Source organism: Salmo salar, chromosome 09, assembly GCF_965601325.2.
Source record: "Salmo salar chromosome 09, fSalSal1, whole genome shotgun sequence".
Taxonomy (NCBI): Eukaryota; Metazoa; Chordata; class Actinopteri; order Salmoniformes; family Salmonidae; genus Salmo; species Salmo salar.
In genome coordinates, this window is record NC_138299.1 from 77,141,384 (window position 1) to 77,155,158 (window position 13,775).

Consider the following 13,775-nt stretch of genomic DNA (forward strand, 5'->3'; position numbering starts at 1 on the left):
GATAGCGTTCCAGGTCATAATTTTCTAGTTGCGCTGCGCATTAGAAGATTGCGATTAATGAGTGGCCACTGCAACATTCCAGTCTTTGTGTGAAATCTGATTTTAAAAAGACGACCTGGAACGCTAACCTAAGACCAGGTAGCAGCATAGGAAACAACCTCCCTCACGACCTCCTAGGCTCCTTCTGAGGCTGTGTAGGGAGCAAAGCAGATTGATTTTGGTTAGTTTAATTTTATTTTTGATCGTTTGTATGAATATTTTTACATCGCATTTTCCATTTTTAGGGATCGTATTATCCAGCCGTACAGTAGGTGGCGACATGCATATCCACCAATTGTTGCAAATGCTATTATACCAGAGAAGAAGAAGAAGAACCTCCAAAGAATACGCAGTTAATTAGGTTTACGCTGCTTGGCTCATTCACTACATGGGCTTGCAATACAATAATATAAAATATTAGCACTGTATATTTTGCCGTCGTGCATAGGTGAGTGCAAATATAGGCATCTAATACATCTGCATTTTATTCAATGTTGATTCTAAGAAATTGCTCCGATAAGTAGCTTACTGGAAAATATTTTGTCGTAGTGCATTAGTTTAATGTCGTCGATAATAGCCTAATACTCTAATCCAATATTCAGCGAAAAATATCAGCATCACAGGTCGTGTGAAATTAGCAGTGCAACATTCTAAAGATAGACTTTTAGCACCCCCTTGTGTAGTTGATTGATGGTGAACAGTGTTTGCTGGCTCGGTAATTGTGGGGAGTGGGGTGAATGACAATTGTAGTGTTCAACTGACTGTACAGTAGTCCACTAGCTCTGTGGACCAAGTTACCTTGGTGATGTTTTTCGATAAACTCCACTGTCGAAAAGGAGAGCAGCGATGAAACAATGTTTCATGGGCCATGAATCATGGACAATCCTATTCTTGTTTTCTGTAGCCTAGTTGTAAATGTTCATCATGCACTAGATTCATTGTTGGAATACCATACTGTTAGCCTATTGTATTGTACAACGAATTTTCTGTCCGCTTTCTAACATCTATTATGTCTAACACATTTTCAACTATGTTAAAATATGTATAACAAATCTTCCATAGATTATGAAGTAGGCTTTATTTTGACGGATACAAGTGAGATGTAATTAGAACCAGCTATACAGTTAAACTCTGACCCAGTGGGTGTGTCTCTACAGCTGTCTTGTGTCTGTCCTCAGAAAATGCACCTCTCTATCCTACTGAGTACCCTTCTCAGCATCCCTGTCTCTTTGGGTGAGTTTTTTTGTTGTTGCCATTTTAGTGTTATAGCTGTTGGTTCCAGTCGTAGATGGTTGTTCAACCAGTGATTTACTTTACAGTAGTAATATGTTGGAAGAATTGGATTCCCATCTCTCTCTCTCTCCCCGTAGCTTTTCTTTGTCCAGTGTTGCTGTGGTTGTTTTTCAATCCACAAAAACTCACACATGGATTTGTAAAAATTCACATTTTTTATTTTGATCATTTCATTTCCTATCAATGTCTTACATGTCATTCTGCCTCCCTCTATTTGTCCCTCTCTTTTTCAGGCTGGAATGAAGACTTCCAGATAGTGTGTTCTGGACAAGAGTTCCGCCTGCCGGTCTACTCAGGGTCAAGGATTGTGACCTTTACCCCCAGCTACCCTCCAGGACCAAGAAGAGTGCTACTGGAGAATAACAATGTAGGTACAGTAGCGTGTGTACAGCATGTGCACAGCGTGTTCCTGTATGCTAAGCATTGCTATTGTGTCTTGTAGTTGAAGGACCCGCGGTTTGAGTGGACCAAAGATAGAACGTTGCTGTTGAAGGACGTCACACACAGTGACCAGGGACTCTACTCTATCAAGCTGTCCTCTGGATTCACAGATGAGACTGTTCGCCTCACTGTCTCAGGTACAACTCAGCCACAGGGACTACCGCTCTCAACCTCTTTCTCTCCATTTTTTTCTACTGTATGTTTCTTTCTCTATAATATTATATAATGATTAATTATATTTGTTGAAATTGATTGTATGACATTTGAAACATTTTTATAACTCTCAATGTCATCTCTCTCTCATTCTCCCTTTCTCAGAATGTATAAAAACCTTCCGACGGGGCTATGGGGAGACTTTTCAGCACAACATCCCTAAAGATGGCTCCCTGCTGGAGTTTTCCCCCCGGGGCTCCCCCCCTGATTCCCAGCCGGTGGTACTGTGGAACCGGACGGACCTCGAGACCAGTGAGGCGGGCCGGGGGAGGCTGGGGTCGGACGGGAGGGCCTGGGTGGCAGAGAGGGTGACCCAGGCAGACCAGGGAAACTACACCATCAGAGATGAGAATGGGAAAGTAATCTCCCGCAGCAAACTCACTGTCAATGGTGAGCACTGGAAATATCAAAAATATCTAGATGGAGGGTTAAGAGAGCGATGGAGATAAGAAAGCGATATTAGTTTTTAAGCAGTCTGATAAATTGTCCAAACTGACACTTAATGCTTGTATCTATCTGATTCTTTCTTTCATCTGGATGTCCCTCACCATCCTCATTCCACTCCACTCTTTCCCATACTCTTTCTCGCTCCTCATTATCACCTGTGTGGGTGCAGGGCACACCTTCAATGTCACCCGCTTCTTTAAGGAGTCGCTAAACCTTCCCCTGTTTCTCCCTGTCCCTCATGTCCACCTCATTTTTACCCCCTCCCTGCACCCGTCCAACCCCTCCAATGTTCCCCTTGACTCCCGGTACTCCCGCCCCGTGCAGCTGATCAGGGACGGGCATATCGTGGATCAGGACTCCCGGTACTGGGGCCTCATCTCTCTGGGGAGAAATAGGACTGTCAACGAGGTGGTCATCACCAGGCTGAGTGCAAAGCATGATGGGATGTATGAGATTCGAGATCAGGACGGCAACCTGGTGTCATCTACCGTTCTCCATGTGGTCGGTGAGGGACAGTGATCGTGTGTGTGTCTGTGAGCAACAGCTTTTCCCTTTACGTGATGCAGAGCTCTTCCTCTCTGATTCAGAGGGGTTGAGTTAAATGCGGAAGTCACATTTCAGTTGAATGCATTCAGAATTGCAACTGGCTAGGTATCCCCCTTTCCCTTAATTTATTTTCTTTCACACACCCTTTGTATCTATGGCTCTACCGATTCTTCTTTTTTTTTTTTTCTCCAGGTAAGACTGCTAGATGGAGAGCGGTCCTCAAGTCCATCAGCGTCCCTTCTGGCATGTTTGTGACTTTGGCTGGTTTCATCCTGTTTATGAAGCGCTACCCTAACTGCAGCCTCACTATGATCATCAACGGCCTAAGAGGTCACCACACACCTGCAGCTAACCCGCCAAGAGTCAGTGTCCAGGTGACGGCTGTAGAGTGAGAGTTATGTGTGAGCTTGGAAGGTAGAAGCAATATGGTGGGGTTATTCCAGGGTTTGTATGTGCGCAATGCTGTGAGCCTGTTGTCATGGTACTATGTTGTCCATCTATTTCAACTGTATGATATCGCATTCTGAAGTGAGTGTCAGAGTAAAAATAGAACCAGTCCTTTACGCCAGTCTGAATTTCCTCAGGCATCAGTTCCTTCCATCTTTAAATTGGGTCAAGGGTCACATACAGCTTATCTGTGGATGGTTTATGTTGGTCTTCCTGTGTGTTCCCCTGTGTGTCTATGCTGAATATACAACTCAATATTAGGAAGGTGTTCCTAATGTTTAATATACTCAGTGTAGTGGTTGTGATATTTACATAGTTGTTTTATTTGTCGCCTGCAGGACTACAGTCCGCCCAGCCCCCAGCCCTATGGTTTTTACGGTCATTCACAGCAGATTGGAACGCCAAAAATATGGAGCCCCAGACATACACATTCTGTAGGTACATGGTGAAGTTGTAAATGTAGGCTCTGTCTTATGTTTTTCTTTTTACCTTTCTTAATTTCTATATTACGTGTGTCTGTTTCAGGGTTACACTCCTGTTGTGCACAGCGCACCACTTGTAGTGAACAGTGCACCACAGCCCTCCCCTGAGCCAGTGAGGACTGGGAGACAACAGGAGACAGACAGACTCAGAGTTGAGACTGCCACTACTCACACTCCCAGTAGAGAGGTAAATACATTCTGTTATTTCTATATTCTGTTTCACAATAGACAGGTATATTCTATTCTTTCTTTTTATCATTGACTCTCTCTCCTCAGGAGACTGCTGGTAGTGAGAGGGTGATCTCCTTTTCTGTCGCTGGCGCCTCCGACTGCCTCCACTCATCTGAAGACTGTTTTCAGTTCCAGATCAAGAAAGAGGGAGTCGAGGAGAGATGGAGGAAAGCAGAAGACTACTTCTCCACACTTCCACTGGACACAGATACCTCGGAGACTTGCAGCATCTACACTTCTGACAAACTCAACTTCTTATAAAAGCACAGAGAAGAAGAGTGAACGCAGGTAAAGAAAGGGAGGAGAGAAAATAGTGGAGGGAGATATGATCATATATATATATTACTGTTCATGGCTGATTTTTGTCACTATAGTGCCTAATACTCAATACTCAAAAAGTGCCTTCCTATTTGAGTATTGAGTATTACTTCATATAATGTATGTATGATCATTTCATTATTGTTCTTTTTAAGCATGAGATGAGCAATACCCTGCATTTGGAATATCATTAATTTGTACAACTGGACAGTTAATGTTCCTAGAACTCAACCCGACAATTACTTTGCTGCTACCTACCTCGAACCCTCAGGACTACACATTTTAACCATAGATGTCTGTATATTTGCTGTAATGTGTGTAATTATATTGTTACATTAGGATGGTAGGCAAGGTTAAAGAAGAGATAAGGAATTGTAAGATTTTGTAGTAGATTGATAAGGGAATGGCCTCTCAATCTAAAAGCATAGCTAACTGCATGTGTTACCAACTATTAATCCAATGAATGAACACAATAACCAATTTATCTTTTTTAGATAACATATCGTTAAGTAAGAAACTTTGAGTTATTTCTATAAAATGGCATCCATATGAGTATATGACTTATTATTTTCACCAGGTATTTACATTGATGCCAAAATAAATACAATCTGAAAGTGTGTCAATATATGATTTTCACATCATACTTTCCCAATGTTTTCTTGTGTATTATTAACGTATCATTGGTATGTGAGTCAAATAATGTTATGTTGAAGAAAATAAAACTAGTTTAATGACGGTAGGGGGCGGTGATTTATATTACTGTTTGAATGAGCTGAAAACAAAACGAAGAAGAGCCCGTGTTGGAGAACTGATACTATCCCAGCATGCAATGTTTTTGAAGCGGCAATGAAACGCCAGCGTGCAAACTTGTACCATAAATAAAGTAGGCACAATAACGTTAGTTGCCTTTTAGGCAAAACATTTCAAGATAGTTTGCCATCAAAAGTAACACCAACGGTTCGTGCTTAGCTGTGGAGGGACGTGCACTTGAAAGATGTCTTTGGTTTGCGCAAGTAAGTTGAACATGCCTCAATAAATGAGCTAGCTAATGTTAGCATTGGCTAGCTAACAGTGTGCAACGCTAGGAAGCTAACGTTTGCTTGTAGCTGATTGTAGTCTGTCACAACATGTTATTCATGGTGGCTTATTAGTTAACCGTAACAAACTGGTCTCAGACTAGACGTAACATAGTAACGCACATCCGGGACTCTGAAATTAGTATATGTTATGTTAGTTTTGAAATATGAATACGCAAACGTATAGCAACCAAAAGGCTGCGTTTTCGAATCTCATCACGGACAACATTAGCATTTGAGCTAATTAGCAACTTACTACTGTTTAGCTACTTTGCAGCTACTTAGTATGTTAGCTAACCCTTTAACCTAACTCCTAACCTTAACTCCTAGAGCTAGCTAACGTTGGCTACAACGTAACATATCATACGTTTTGCAAATTGGTAACAGTACGTTTTGAAACTATGATACTTAACATATACATTTTTTAAAATATTTTTTTATTTAACAAATTTGAGTGTACAGAATAATATGGAATGCTATGAGGCCACGTTGATTTAATCTTCCTCCCCTATTCAGTTTCCAATGAGGTCCCGGAGCACCCCTGCGTGTCCCCGGTGTCCAACCAGGTGTTCGAGCGCCGACTGATCGAGAAGTTCATCGCGGAGAATGGAGTTGACCCCATGAACGGCCAACCACTGTCCGAGGAGCAACTTATCGATATTAAAGGTAAACAGAGGGCAGGAGTAGACGGTTAACGTAATCGTGTAGGGTTAATCACATCAAACGTGTACTGATTTTAGTTTTGGCTAAATAAGGAGAACTAAGTTGGTTCAGTGTTTTCATATATTTAGTTATTGATTTGAAATCATTGTTTTTGCTGCCCTTTCTTCTGTTGCCCAGTGTCTCATCCTATCCGACCAAAGGCTGCCTCCGCTACCAGTATTCCTGCCATACTCAAGTCTCTGCAAGATGAGTGGGTGAGTGTCTAGACCGTCTGGAGTTTGTGGTCTGACTGTGGACAGTGTTACAGCCAAATACTGTTCCTCAGTCGTGTTGAATCTCTCCCTCAATGTCTTCCCCCTCTCTCTTTCAAGGATGCGGTGATGCTCCACAGTTTCACTCTGAGGCAGCAGCTGCAGACGACTCGCCAGGAGCTCTCTCACGCCCTCTACCAGCATGACGCAGCCTGCAGAGTCATCGCCCGTCTCACCAAGGAGGTCACTGCAGCCAGAGAGGGTAAGAGAGAGCCAAGGGAGCCTTGGTGGGGTTCTCTATAGTCTGAATTCCCCCCCCCCCCCCCCTCTCTCCTTCACTGACCTGTGAAGGCCATTGCTTACTCTGTGCCCATTCTCCCATTCTACAGCCCTGGCCACACTCAAGCCCCAAGCCGGATTGGTCGCCCCTCAGGCTATGCCTGCCTCTCAGCCAGCCGCTGGGGTGAGTGATTGACCTAGATTCCCATCCATCAAACAGGATTCCTGTCCATCAGAGACTGAGGATTCATGCTGTTACTCTTTTCTAACTCGTCTTCTCTGTGTTGGTTTACCTCTCGCAGGGTGCAGGTGGGGAGCCCATGGAGGTTAGTGAGCAGGTGGGAATGACCCCAGAGATCATCCAGAAGGTAAGATATTTTTCTCCCTCTCCTAATCCCCTGTGGTTAGTGTTCTCATTACTGTGACTCTCCCAATATGGGAATGGATTTGTGATTCATTGAACTGTGATTAACATCTTTGTTGCTTCTCTCCTGCTCTCTTTTCAGCTCCAAGATAAGGCCACCGTCCTTACCACAGAGAGAAAGAAGGTCAGATTTTAATTCAGGAAGATGTCTCATGCGTTGTAGGATTGCACAGATGGATGATCAAACCACTCAATCTTTTAATACACCCTCATTTGGTCCTTTGTTTTCCCACTCCTCCCTTCTCACTCCCTAACCAGAGAGGCAAGACTGTGCCAGAGGAGCTGGTCAGGGCTGAGGATCTGAGCAAGTACCGACAAGTGGCTTCCCACGCTGTGAGTACTACTGTCTGTCTAATAACCTGTAGTTGGACTGACTGAGCTGCTGAGTACTATCCAAGGTTGCCCTGAACTGTCTGTTCTTTTGATTCTCTCAGGGTCTTCATAGCGCCAGTGTCCCAGGAATCCTGTGTATGGACCTCTGTCCTTCAGATACTAACAAAGTACTCACTGGTAAGCACCCTCTTTAAAAAATAATTTCCCCCCCCACTCTCCCCCACATCTCTTTTTCTTGCATATCTAAACAGTGTACATGATGACTGTATTCTGTGTTGCCAGGAGGGGCTGATAAGAACGTGGTTGTGTTTGATAAGAAGGAGGAGCAGATCATCGCCACCCTCAAGGGTCACACCAAGAAGGTCACCTCTGTCATCTACCACCCCTCCCAGGTAACAATACGTGTCTATACACCTGTCTTGGGTGGAACTTCTAGGACATAGGATCTAAGAGAACCTCTGTATGAAGTAGCATTGAGCATACAGTGAAATTCTAAGTAAAGGAGTTAAAAGATGACTTGATCTGTGTACCCGGTTGAACATGTGCTGTGTTTTAGTTTGTAACCCGCACCAACTAACTTGCCTAATTTCCTTCCACACTATTTAATTTATTTATATTTTCCGTCTTCTCCAGTCGGTGGTGTTCTCTGCCTCTCCAGACAGCACCATCCGGGTGTGGTCTGTTACCGGGGGTAACTGTGTCCAGGTGGTGAGAGCTCACGAGGCGAGCGTGACCGGGCTGTCACTTCACGCCACCGGAGACTACCTGCTTAGCTCCTCTGAGGACCAGGTCAGTCCCCTGTATTGTCCCAGCACCCGGGTCCCCTGGGCTGTGGAATAGAATGCACCAGCTGTACTGTTGTCAAAAGTAAATGATGGCAACTCTGTGTTGGTGGATGTGCAGATCGGCCAACATGCACGCATTTTGCGTGCCAACTATGCAATTATCTGTCCATGTACGCAGGTACAAGATCAGAGTTAAAAGTATGCAGAAATGAATAGGGCCTGATTATTAAAAAAATTACGTTGTAATAAAGTAATTTACTCAGTAAATCCACTGAGTAAATGTAACATCCTGATTCTCGAGCTGCAACACACGGACATGTACGGAGTTTGTGTCAACGGACATGGAGATGAATACATCATTATTGGACGTAGCTACCCCGTGTCTGCCCCTCCTGTTTGTTGTGATGCTGAGTTTGCTGCCTGTCAGCTGTACTTCAACATGGCCAAATCTCTTCTCGACTGTGTTGTGGAAAGGTAAACACTAATAGTTTCAAGCTAACGTTAGCCAACCTAAGATGGGCATTCAGTGGGCTCTAAGTGCAAGCAGTTCACTAGCATTTGCTAGTGAAAGAAATGAAATGCAAATTCGACAAATAACTGGTCGCATTTGTGCGAGTGTGATATACATTTAATTCTGCGTCCCATTAGTTGTATTTTCCACCAAACATTACGAGGATATCACAACCTGATAGACTGTAACTGTAATTATGATCCGCGTCACAAAAAGCATTACAAAAGTATAATCTAATATAAACATCTTAAATGGAGTGGGGAGTTTAGAAGACTGCACGATGAAGAATGAATGAGTTTCCTGTATTAGCTATAGAGGCAATGCTTCTAAAATGCCTTGGCACTAGATTTGAGATTTTATCAATTTCGAAAATCTGAAATGATCTATGCGCTGCAAAGAAATTCAATAGGGACCTTTAAATTGGCTGAAACAGAGGACTCTTCTACTGAACAGCGGTCAGATTCCCTTTGCGGTGGCCAACTGAACAGCGGTCAGATTCCCTTTGCGGTGGCCAACTGAACAGCGGTCAGATTCCCTTTGCGGTGGCCAACTGAACAGCGGTCAGATTCCCTTTGCGGTGGCCAACTGAACAGCGGTCAGATTCCCTTTGCGGTGGCCAACTGAAGCTTTGTGTAGCCAGTTTGCGGTCTGTGTCAACCCGATCATTTGCTTTTGTTTTCAAAATGATTTTGCTTTTAGTGTTGATTATAATTGTGATTAGACTCACAAACAGTGAGCGCACGATTGTGCTGGGGAAAGAACTCCGATTCGGCACTTGCTAAGCGTGCGATTTGAATCTCCAATTTCCCGTGTGCGTCTGGTACTCGAAAGTTGGCAGGTCTGGATGTGTGTTAATACTCTGTTTCTCTCTCTCTCTTAGTACTGGGCCTTCTCTGACATCCAAACTGGCCGAGTCCTTACCAAAGTCACTGATGAGGCTGCTGGTGTTGGTAAGTGTTTGTGCTAGACACAATATGGAAATTGGGTTCCGGTTTTCCCTGTCACATATTTATCCCCCCTTCTCCCCAGCTCTGACTTGTGCTCAGTTCCACCCTGACGGTCTGATCTTCGGGACGGGAACAGCTGACTCCCAAATCAAGATCTGGGATCTGAAGGAGCGCACCAACGTGGCCAACTTCCCCGGCCACTCTGGTCCCGTCACCTCCATCGCCTTCTCTGAGAACGGATACTACCTGGCCACAGGTCAGTCTCTCCAACCACCGAGCCAATAGATTGTACTCTAACTATTTGCACATTGTTACAACACTGTACACAGCCATAATAATGTCTCTATTCCTTTTAAACTTGTAGGTGTAATGTTTACTGTTCATTTCTGCTTTGTTTATTTCACTTTTGTTATCCATTTCACTTGCTTTGCAAATGTAGACATGTTTCCCATGCCAATAAAGCCCTTTGTTTATCAATTCAATCTAAAATGTAATGACAAAACAGTGTTCTGTATTTCTCATGACCTGACCCAGTCTCTCTCTGTGCTCCAGGTGCCCAGGACAGCTCTGTGAAGCTGTGGGATCTGAGGAAACTGAAGAACTTCAAGACCATCGCCCTGGACAACAACTACGAAGTGAGAATGAGCAGCCGTGCAGTCTGCTAGTCACAGTATTCCCCATCTATCGGACAGATATAGCTAATTAATTTACTGCGAATAACAGTTATTTCTTGTGGACTTTGTCAGTGGAACCTTATTCTCTTTCTCTCAGGTTAAGTCTCTGGTGTTTGATCAGAGCGGTACGTACTTGGCTGTGGGTGGATCTGACATCAGGGTGTACATCTGCAAGCAGTGGTCGGAGGTCCTAAACTTCAGTGGTGAGAAACATTCATAGCCTCTAACATTTTATATCCACATTCAACCTTCATCTGACCTTGTTTGCTCACCAGTGATAAAACAACTCATACATATGTACACATGGTTAGGAAAAACTGTCATATGGCATGCCTCATCTTACAGTAGTCACCTTCATGTCGCTCTTTTCCATCTTTAATCATGTCTGTCTTCCCTCTTTTTTCCAGACCACTCTGGCCTGGTGACCGGCGTGGCGTTTGGAGACAATGCTCAGTTCCTTTCCTCCGCCGGAATGGACAGAAGCCTTAAGTTCTACAGCCTGTAAATTAGTACAGACAGATGGAGGAAGTGAAAGAGGATAAGGTCTAGACCTGTGCGACCAATTTGACTCGGCTGCAGTCGGGTTTGGGGTTTGAGAAATATGGACCGGTGATCCGAATGTCGTGGGTTGACTGGCCTGGGCAGGAGCTTTTCAGTCACATTTACCAGCAGTTGATGGTCTTAGCATATATTTTTTTTTTAAAGTAAATTTGTGATGATCTGTAGTTATTTAGGATCCTGGTGGGTGGAGGAACAGGTGCTGAGGTATTTAGGTTTCCCCTTCATTTATTCTCCGTAAATACCTCCCCAAATCTCTGTTCTCCTTTGCTGGTTAGACCAACAGTACTCTTCTGTTGAAATTGTATTTTTGTTTTAACTAAGTTCTGTCAAATTGAATAAGCCAATTCCCTGTATTGATGTGTTCATTCTTAGCCAGGAGATCCAACCAGCTTGCTTACAGGGTTGGACAGCATTCTTGTGTGGATTAAGACACAGCGGAGATTGAACACTGCTAGTTTTAGTAGCAGAAGCCACAGCAGCCATTTGGAATGGCATTTCGTGTTGAACAAATGAGCTGATTGGCTAACACTGCCATTCCAAAATGGCTGCTGTGACTTCTGCTACCTAGCATGAGGACGGAAAGGACAGTTTTCCGGAAGAAGTCGCAGTCGTTAAATTTTAGTGTAACAGTTGGGATAATGGGACAATTCAGAGTACAATGCATTTCTCATCCCTGGATTGAGAAGTTTTCCGAGCCATATCTGGCGCCGGCTCCGCAGTGTCTTAATCTACACAGGAATGCTGTCTGACACTAGTACAGCTGTAAACAAGCGGGTCGGATCTGCTGGCTACTTAATCCCTTGAATTCCCTTCCACACTTTTTACACCTCAATAAATTAAGTGTTTTATGTAAAAACAGCCAGCTATTTGCTTGATCAATGGAATGTATTGTATATGCCTCCAGTTGTCGATTCAGCCTGTCTGAGGCACCAAAAAATTCAGTGTGCTCTGTTTGTACAGTGCATTCGGAAATTATTCACATTTAGTTATTACAGACCGAATTTAAAATGGATTACATTTATATTGTTTTTGTCATTGGCCAACACACAATACCCAATAATGTCAAAGTGGATAATTATTTTATATATTAAAAGCTAAAATGTCTTGAGTCCATAAGTATTCAACCCTTTTGTTATGGAAAGCCTAAATAAGTTAAGAAGTATAAATGTGCTTTGCAAGTCACAAGTTGAATGGACTCGGCGTGCAATAAGTGTTTTTAACATGATTTTTTTTTTATGACTATGTAATCTCTACTGTACCCCACACAGTTGAGCAGTGAATTTCAAAAAGATTCAACCACAGACCAGGGAGATTTAATACATTTTAGAATAAGGCTGTAACGTAACAAAATGTGGAAAAAGGGAATGGGTCTGAATACTTTCCGAATGCTCTGTACATAGGGCAGCAGCCTCTAAGGTGCAGTGTTGAGTAACCGGGTGGTAGCTGGCTAGTGACAGTCACTAAGTTCAGGGCAGGGTACTGGGTGGAGACCGGCTAGTGAAGACTGTTTAACAGTCTGATGGCCTTGAGATAGAAGCTGTTTTTCAGTCTCTCGGTCCCAGCTTTAATGCACTTGTACTGACCTCGCCTTCTGGATGATAGCAGGGTGAACAGGCTGTGGCTCGGGTGGTTGATGTCCTTGATGATCTTTTTGGCCTTCCTGTGACATCGGGTGCAGTAGGTGTCCTGGAGGGCAAGCAGTGTGCCCCTGGTGATGAATTGGGCACACCGCACCACCCTCTGGAGAGCACAGCGGTTGCGGGTGGTGTAGTTGCCGTACCAGGTGATGATGCAGCCCGACAGGATGTTCTCAATGCTGCATCTGTAAAAGTTTGTTGCGCCGCCTTCACCACACTGTCTGTGTGGGTAGACCATTTCAAATTGTCAGTGACGTGTACTCTGAGGAACTTGAAGCTATTCACCTTCTCCGCTGCGGAAGTCCACGATCAGTTTCTTCGTTTTGTTGACGTTTAGAGGTTATTTTCCTGGCACTACTCCACCAGGGCCCTCACTTCCTCCATGTAGGCTGTCATCATTGGTAATCAAATTGTATTAGTCACATGTGCCGAATACAACAGGTGTAGACCTTAGAGTGAAATGCTTACTTATGTAGCCCCTATCTAACAGTGCACTGATAAGAATAAGAGAGAAAAGGAACAAATAATTAAAGAGCAGCAGTAAAAAAAAATAATATATACAGGGGGGTGCTGGTATAGAGTCAATGTGCGGGGGCACTGGTTAGTTGAGGTAGTATGTACATGTAGAGTTAATTAAAGTGACTATGCAAAGATGACAACAGAGGGGGGGGGGGGGCAATGCAAATAGTCTGGGTATCCATTTGACTATATGTTCAGGAGTCTTATGGCTTGGGGTAGAAGCTGTTGAGAAGCCTCTTGGACGTAGACTTGGCGCTCTGGTACTGCTTGCCGTGCGGTAAGAGAGAACAGTCTATGACTAGGGTGGCTGGAGTCTTTGACAATTTTTATGGCATTCCTCTGACACTGCCTGGTAAGAAGGTCCTGGATGGCAGGTAGCTTGGCCCCAGTGATGTACCGGGTCGTTCGCACTACCCACTGTAGTGCCTTGCGGTCGGAGGCCGAGCAATTGCCATACCAGGCAGTGATGCAACCAGTCAGGACGCTCTCGATGGTGCAGCTGTAGAACCTTTTGAGGATCTGAGGACCCATGCCAAGTCTTTTCAGTCTCCTGAGGGGGGATAGGTTTTGTCGTGTCCGCTTCACGACTGTCATGGTGTGCTTGGACCATGTTAGTTTGTTGGTGATGTGGACACCAAGGAACTTGAAGCTCTCAACC

At 44.0% G+C, this 13,775-nt stretch overlaps 2 protein-coding genes across 4 annotated transcripts; both read left to right on the top strand.

Moving 5' to 3' along the window:
• The first annotated feature begins 355 nt into the window (after positions 1-355).
• LOC106611701 (uncharacterized) lies at positions 356-5,196 on the top strand. Of its 3 annotated transcripts, none has more exons than XM_045723941.2 (10): positions 356-487; positions 1,218-1,272; positions 1,566-1,699; positions 1,775-1,910; positions 2,092-2,376; positions 2,603-2,938; positions 3,172-3,353; positions 3,765-3,860; positions 3,952-4,095; positions 4,185-5,196. In XM_045723941.2, the coding sequence occupies exons 2-10, from the start codon at positions 1,221-1,223 to the stop codon at positions 4,398-4,400; spliced, it is 1,581 nt and encodes a 526-aa protein (XP_045579897.1). In that variant the 5' UTR covers positions 356-487; positions 1,218-1,220; the 3' UTR covers positions 4,401-5,196. The 3 variants fall into 3 exon arrangements, with proteins under 3 accessions (XP_045579897.1, XP_045579899.1, XP_045579898.1); XM_045723943.2 differs by having other exon boundaries at positions 3,172-3,341; XM_045723942.2 differs by having other exon boundaries at positions 362-487; positions 1,197-1,272.
• A 68-nt stretch (positions 5,197-5,264) lies between these two features.
• LOC106611702 (pre-mRNA-processing factor 19) lies at positions 5,265-12,069 on the top strand. Its single transcript, XM_014212189.3, has 16 exons — positions 5,265-5,470; positions 6,050-6,199; positions 6,374-6,450; positions 6,568-6,709; positions 6,837-6,910; positions 7,029-7,094; positions 7,233-7,274; positions 7,409-7,483; positions 7,585-7,660; positions 7,766-7,875; positions 8,117-8,272; positions 9,660-9,729; positions 9,809-9,982; positions 10,279-10,361; positions 10,498-10,603; positions 10,808-12,069. The coding sequence occupies exons 1-16, from the start codon at positions 5,452-5,454 to the stop codon at positions 10,903-10,905; spliced, it is 1,518 nt and encodes a 505-aa protein (XP_014067664.1). The 5' UTR covers positions 5,265-5,451; the 3' UTR covers positions 10,906-12,069.
• Positions 12,070-13,775: the final 1,706 nt, after the last annotated feature.

What these genes read in the sequence shown, in the direction of transcription:
- LOC106611701 (XM_045723941.2), top strand. Translation starts at nt 1,221, where the DNA reads ATGCACCTCTCTATCCTACTGAGTACCCTTCTCAGCATCCCTGTCTCT. An exon ending in CAGCAAACTCACTGTCAATG is followed by an intron (nt 2,377 to 2,602) that starts GTGAGCACTGGA and finishes GTGTGGGTGCAG; the next exon opens with GGCACACCTTCAATGTCACC. An exon ending in GCCCCAGACATACACATTCT is followed by an intron (nt 3,861 to 3,951) that starts GTAGGTACATGG and finishes TGTCTGTTTCAG; the next exon opens with GGTTACACTCCTGTTGTGCA.
- LOC106611702 (XM_014212189.3), top strand. An exon ending in TACTAACAAAGTACTCACTG is followed by an intron (nt 7,661 to 7,765) that starts GTAAGCACCCTC and finishes CTGTGTTGCCAG; the next exon opens with GAGGGGCTGATAAGAACGTG. An exon ending in TCATCTACCACCCCTCCCAG is followed by an intron (nt 7,876 to 8,116) that starts GTAACAATACGT and finishes CGTCTTCTCCAG; the next exon opens with TCGGTGGTGTTCTCTGCCTC.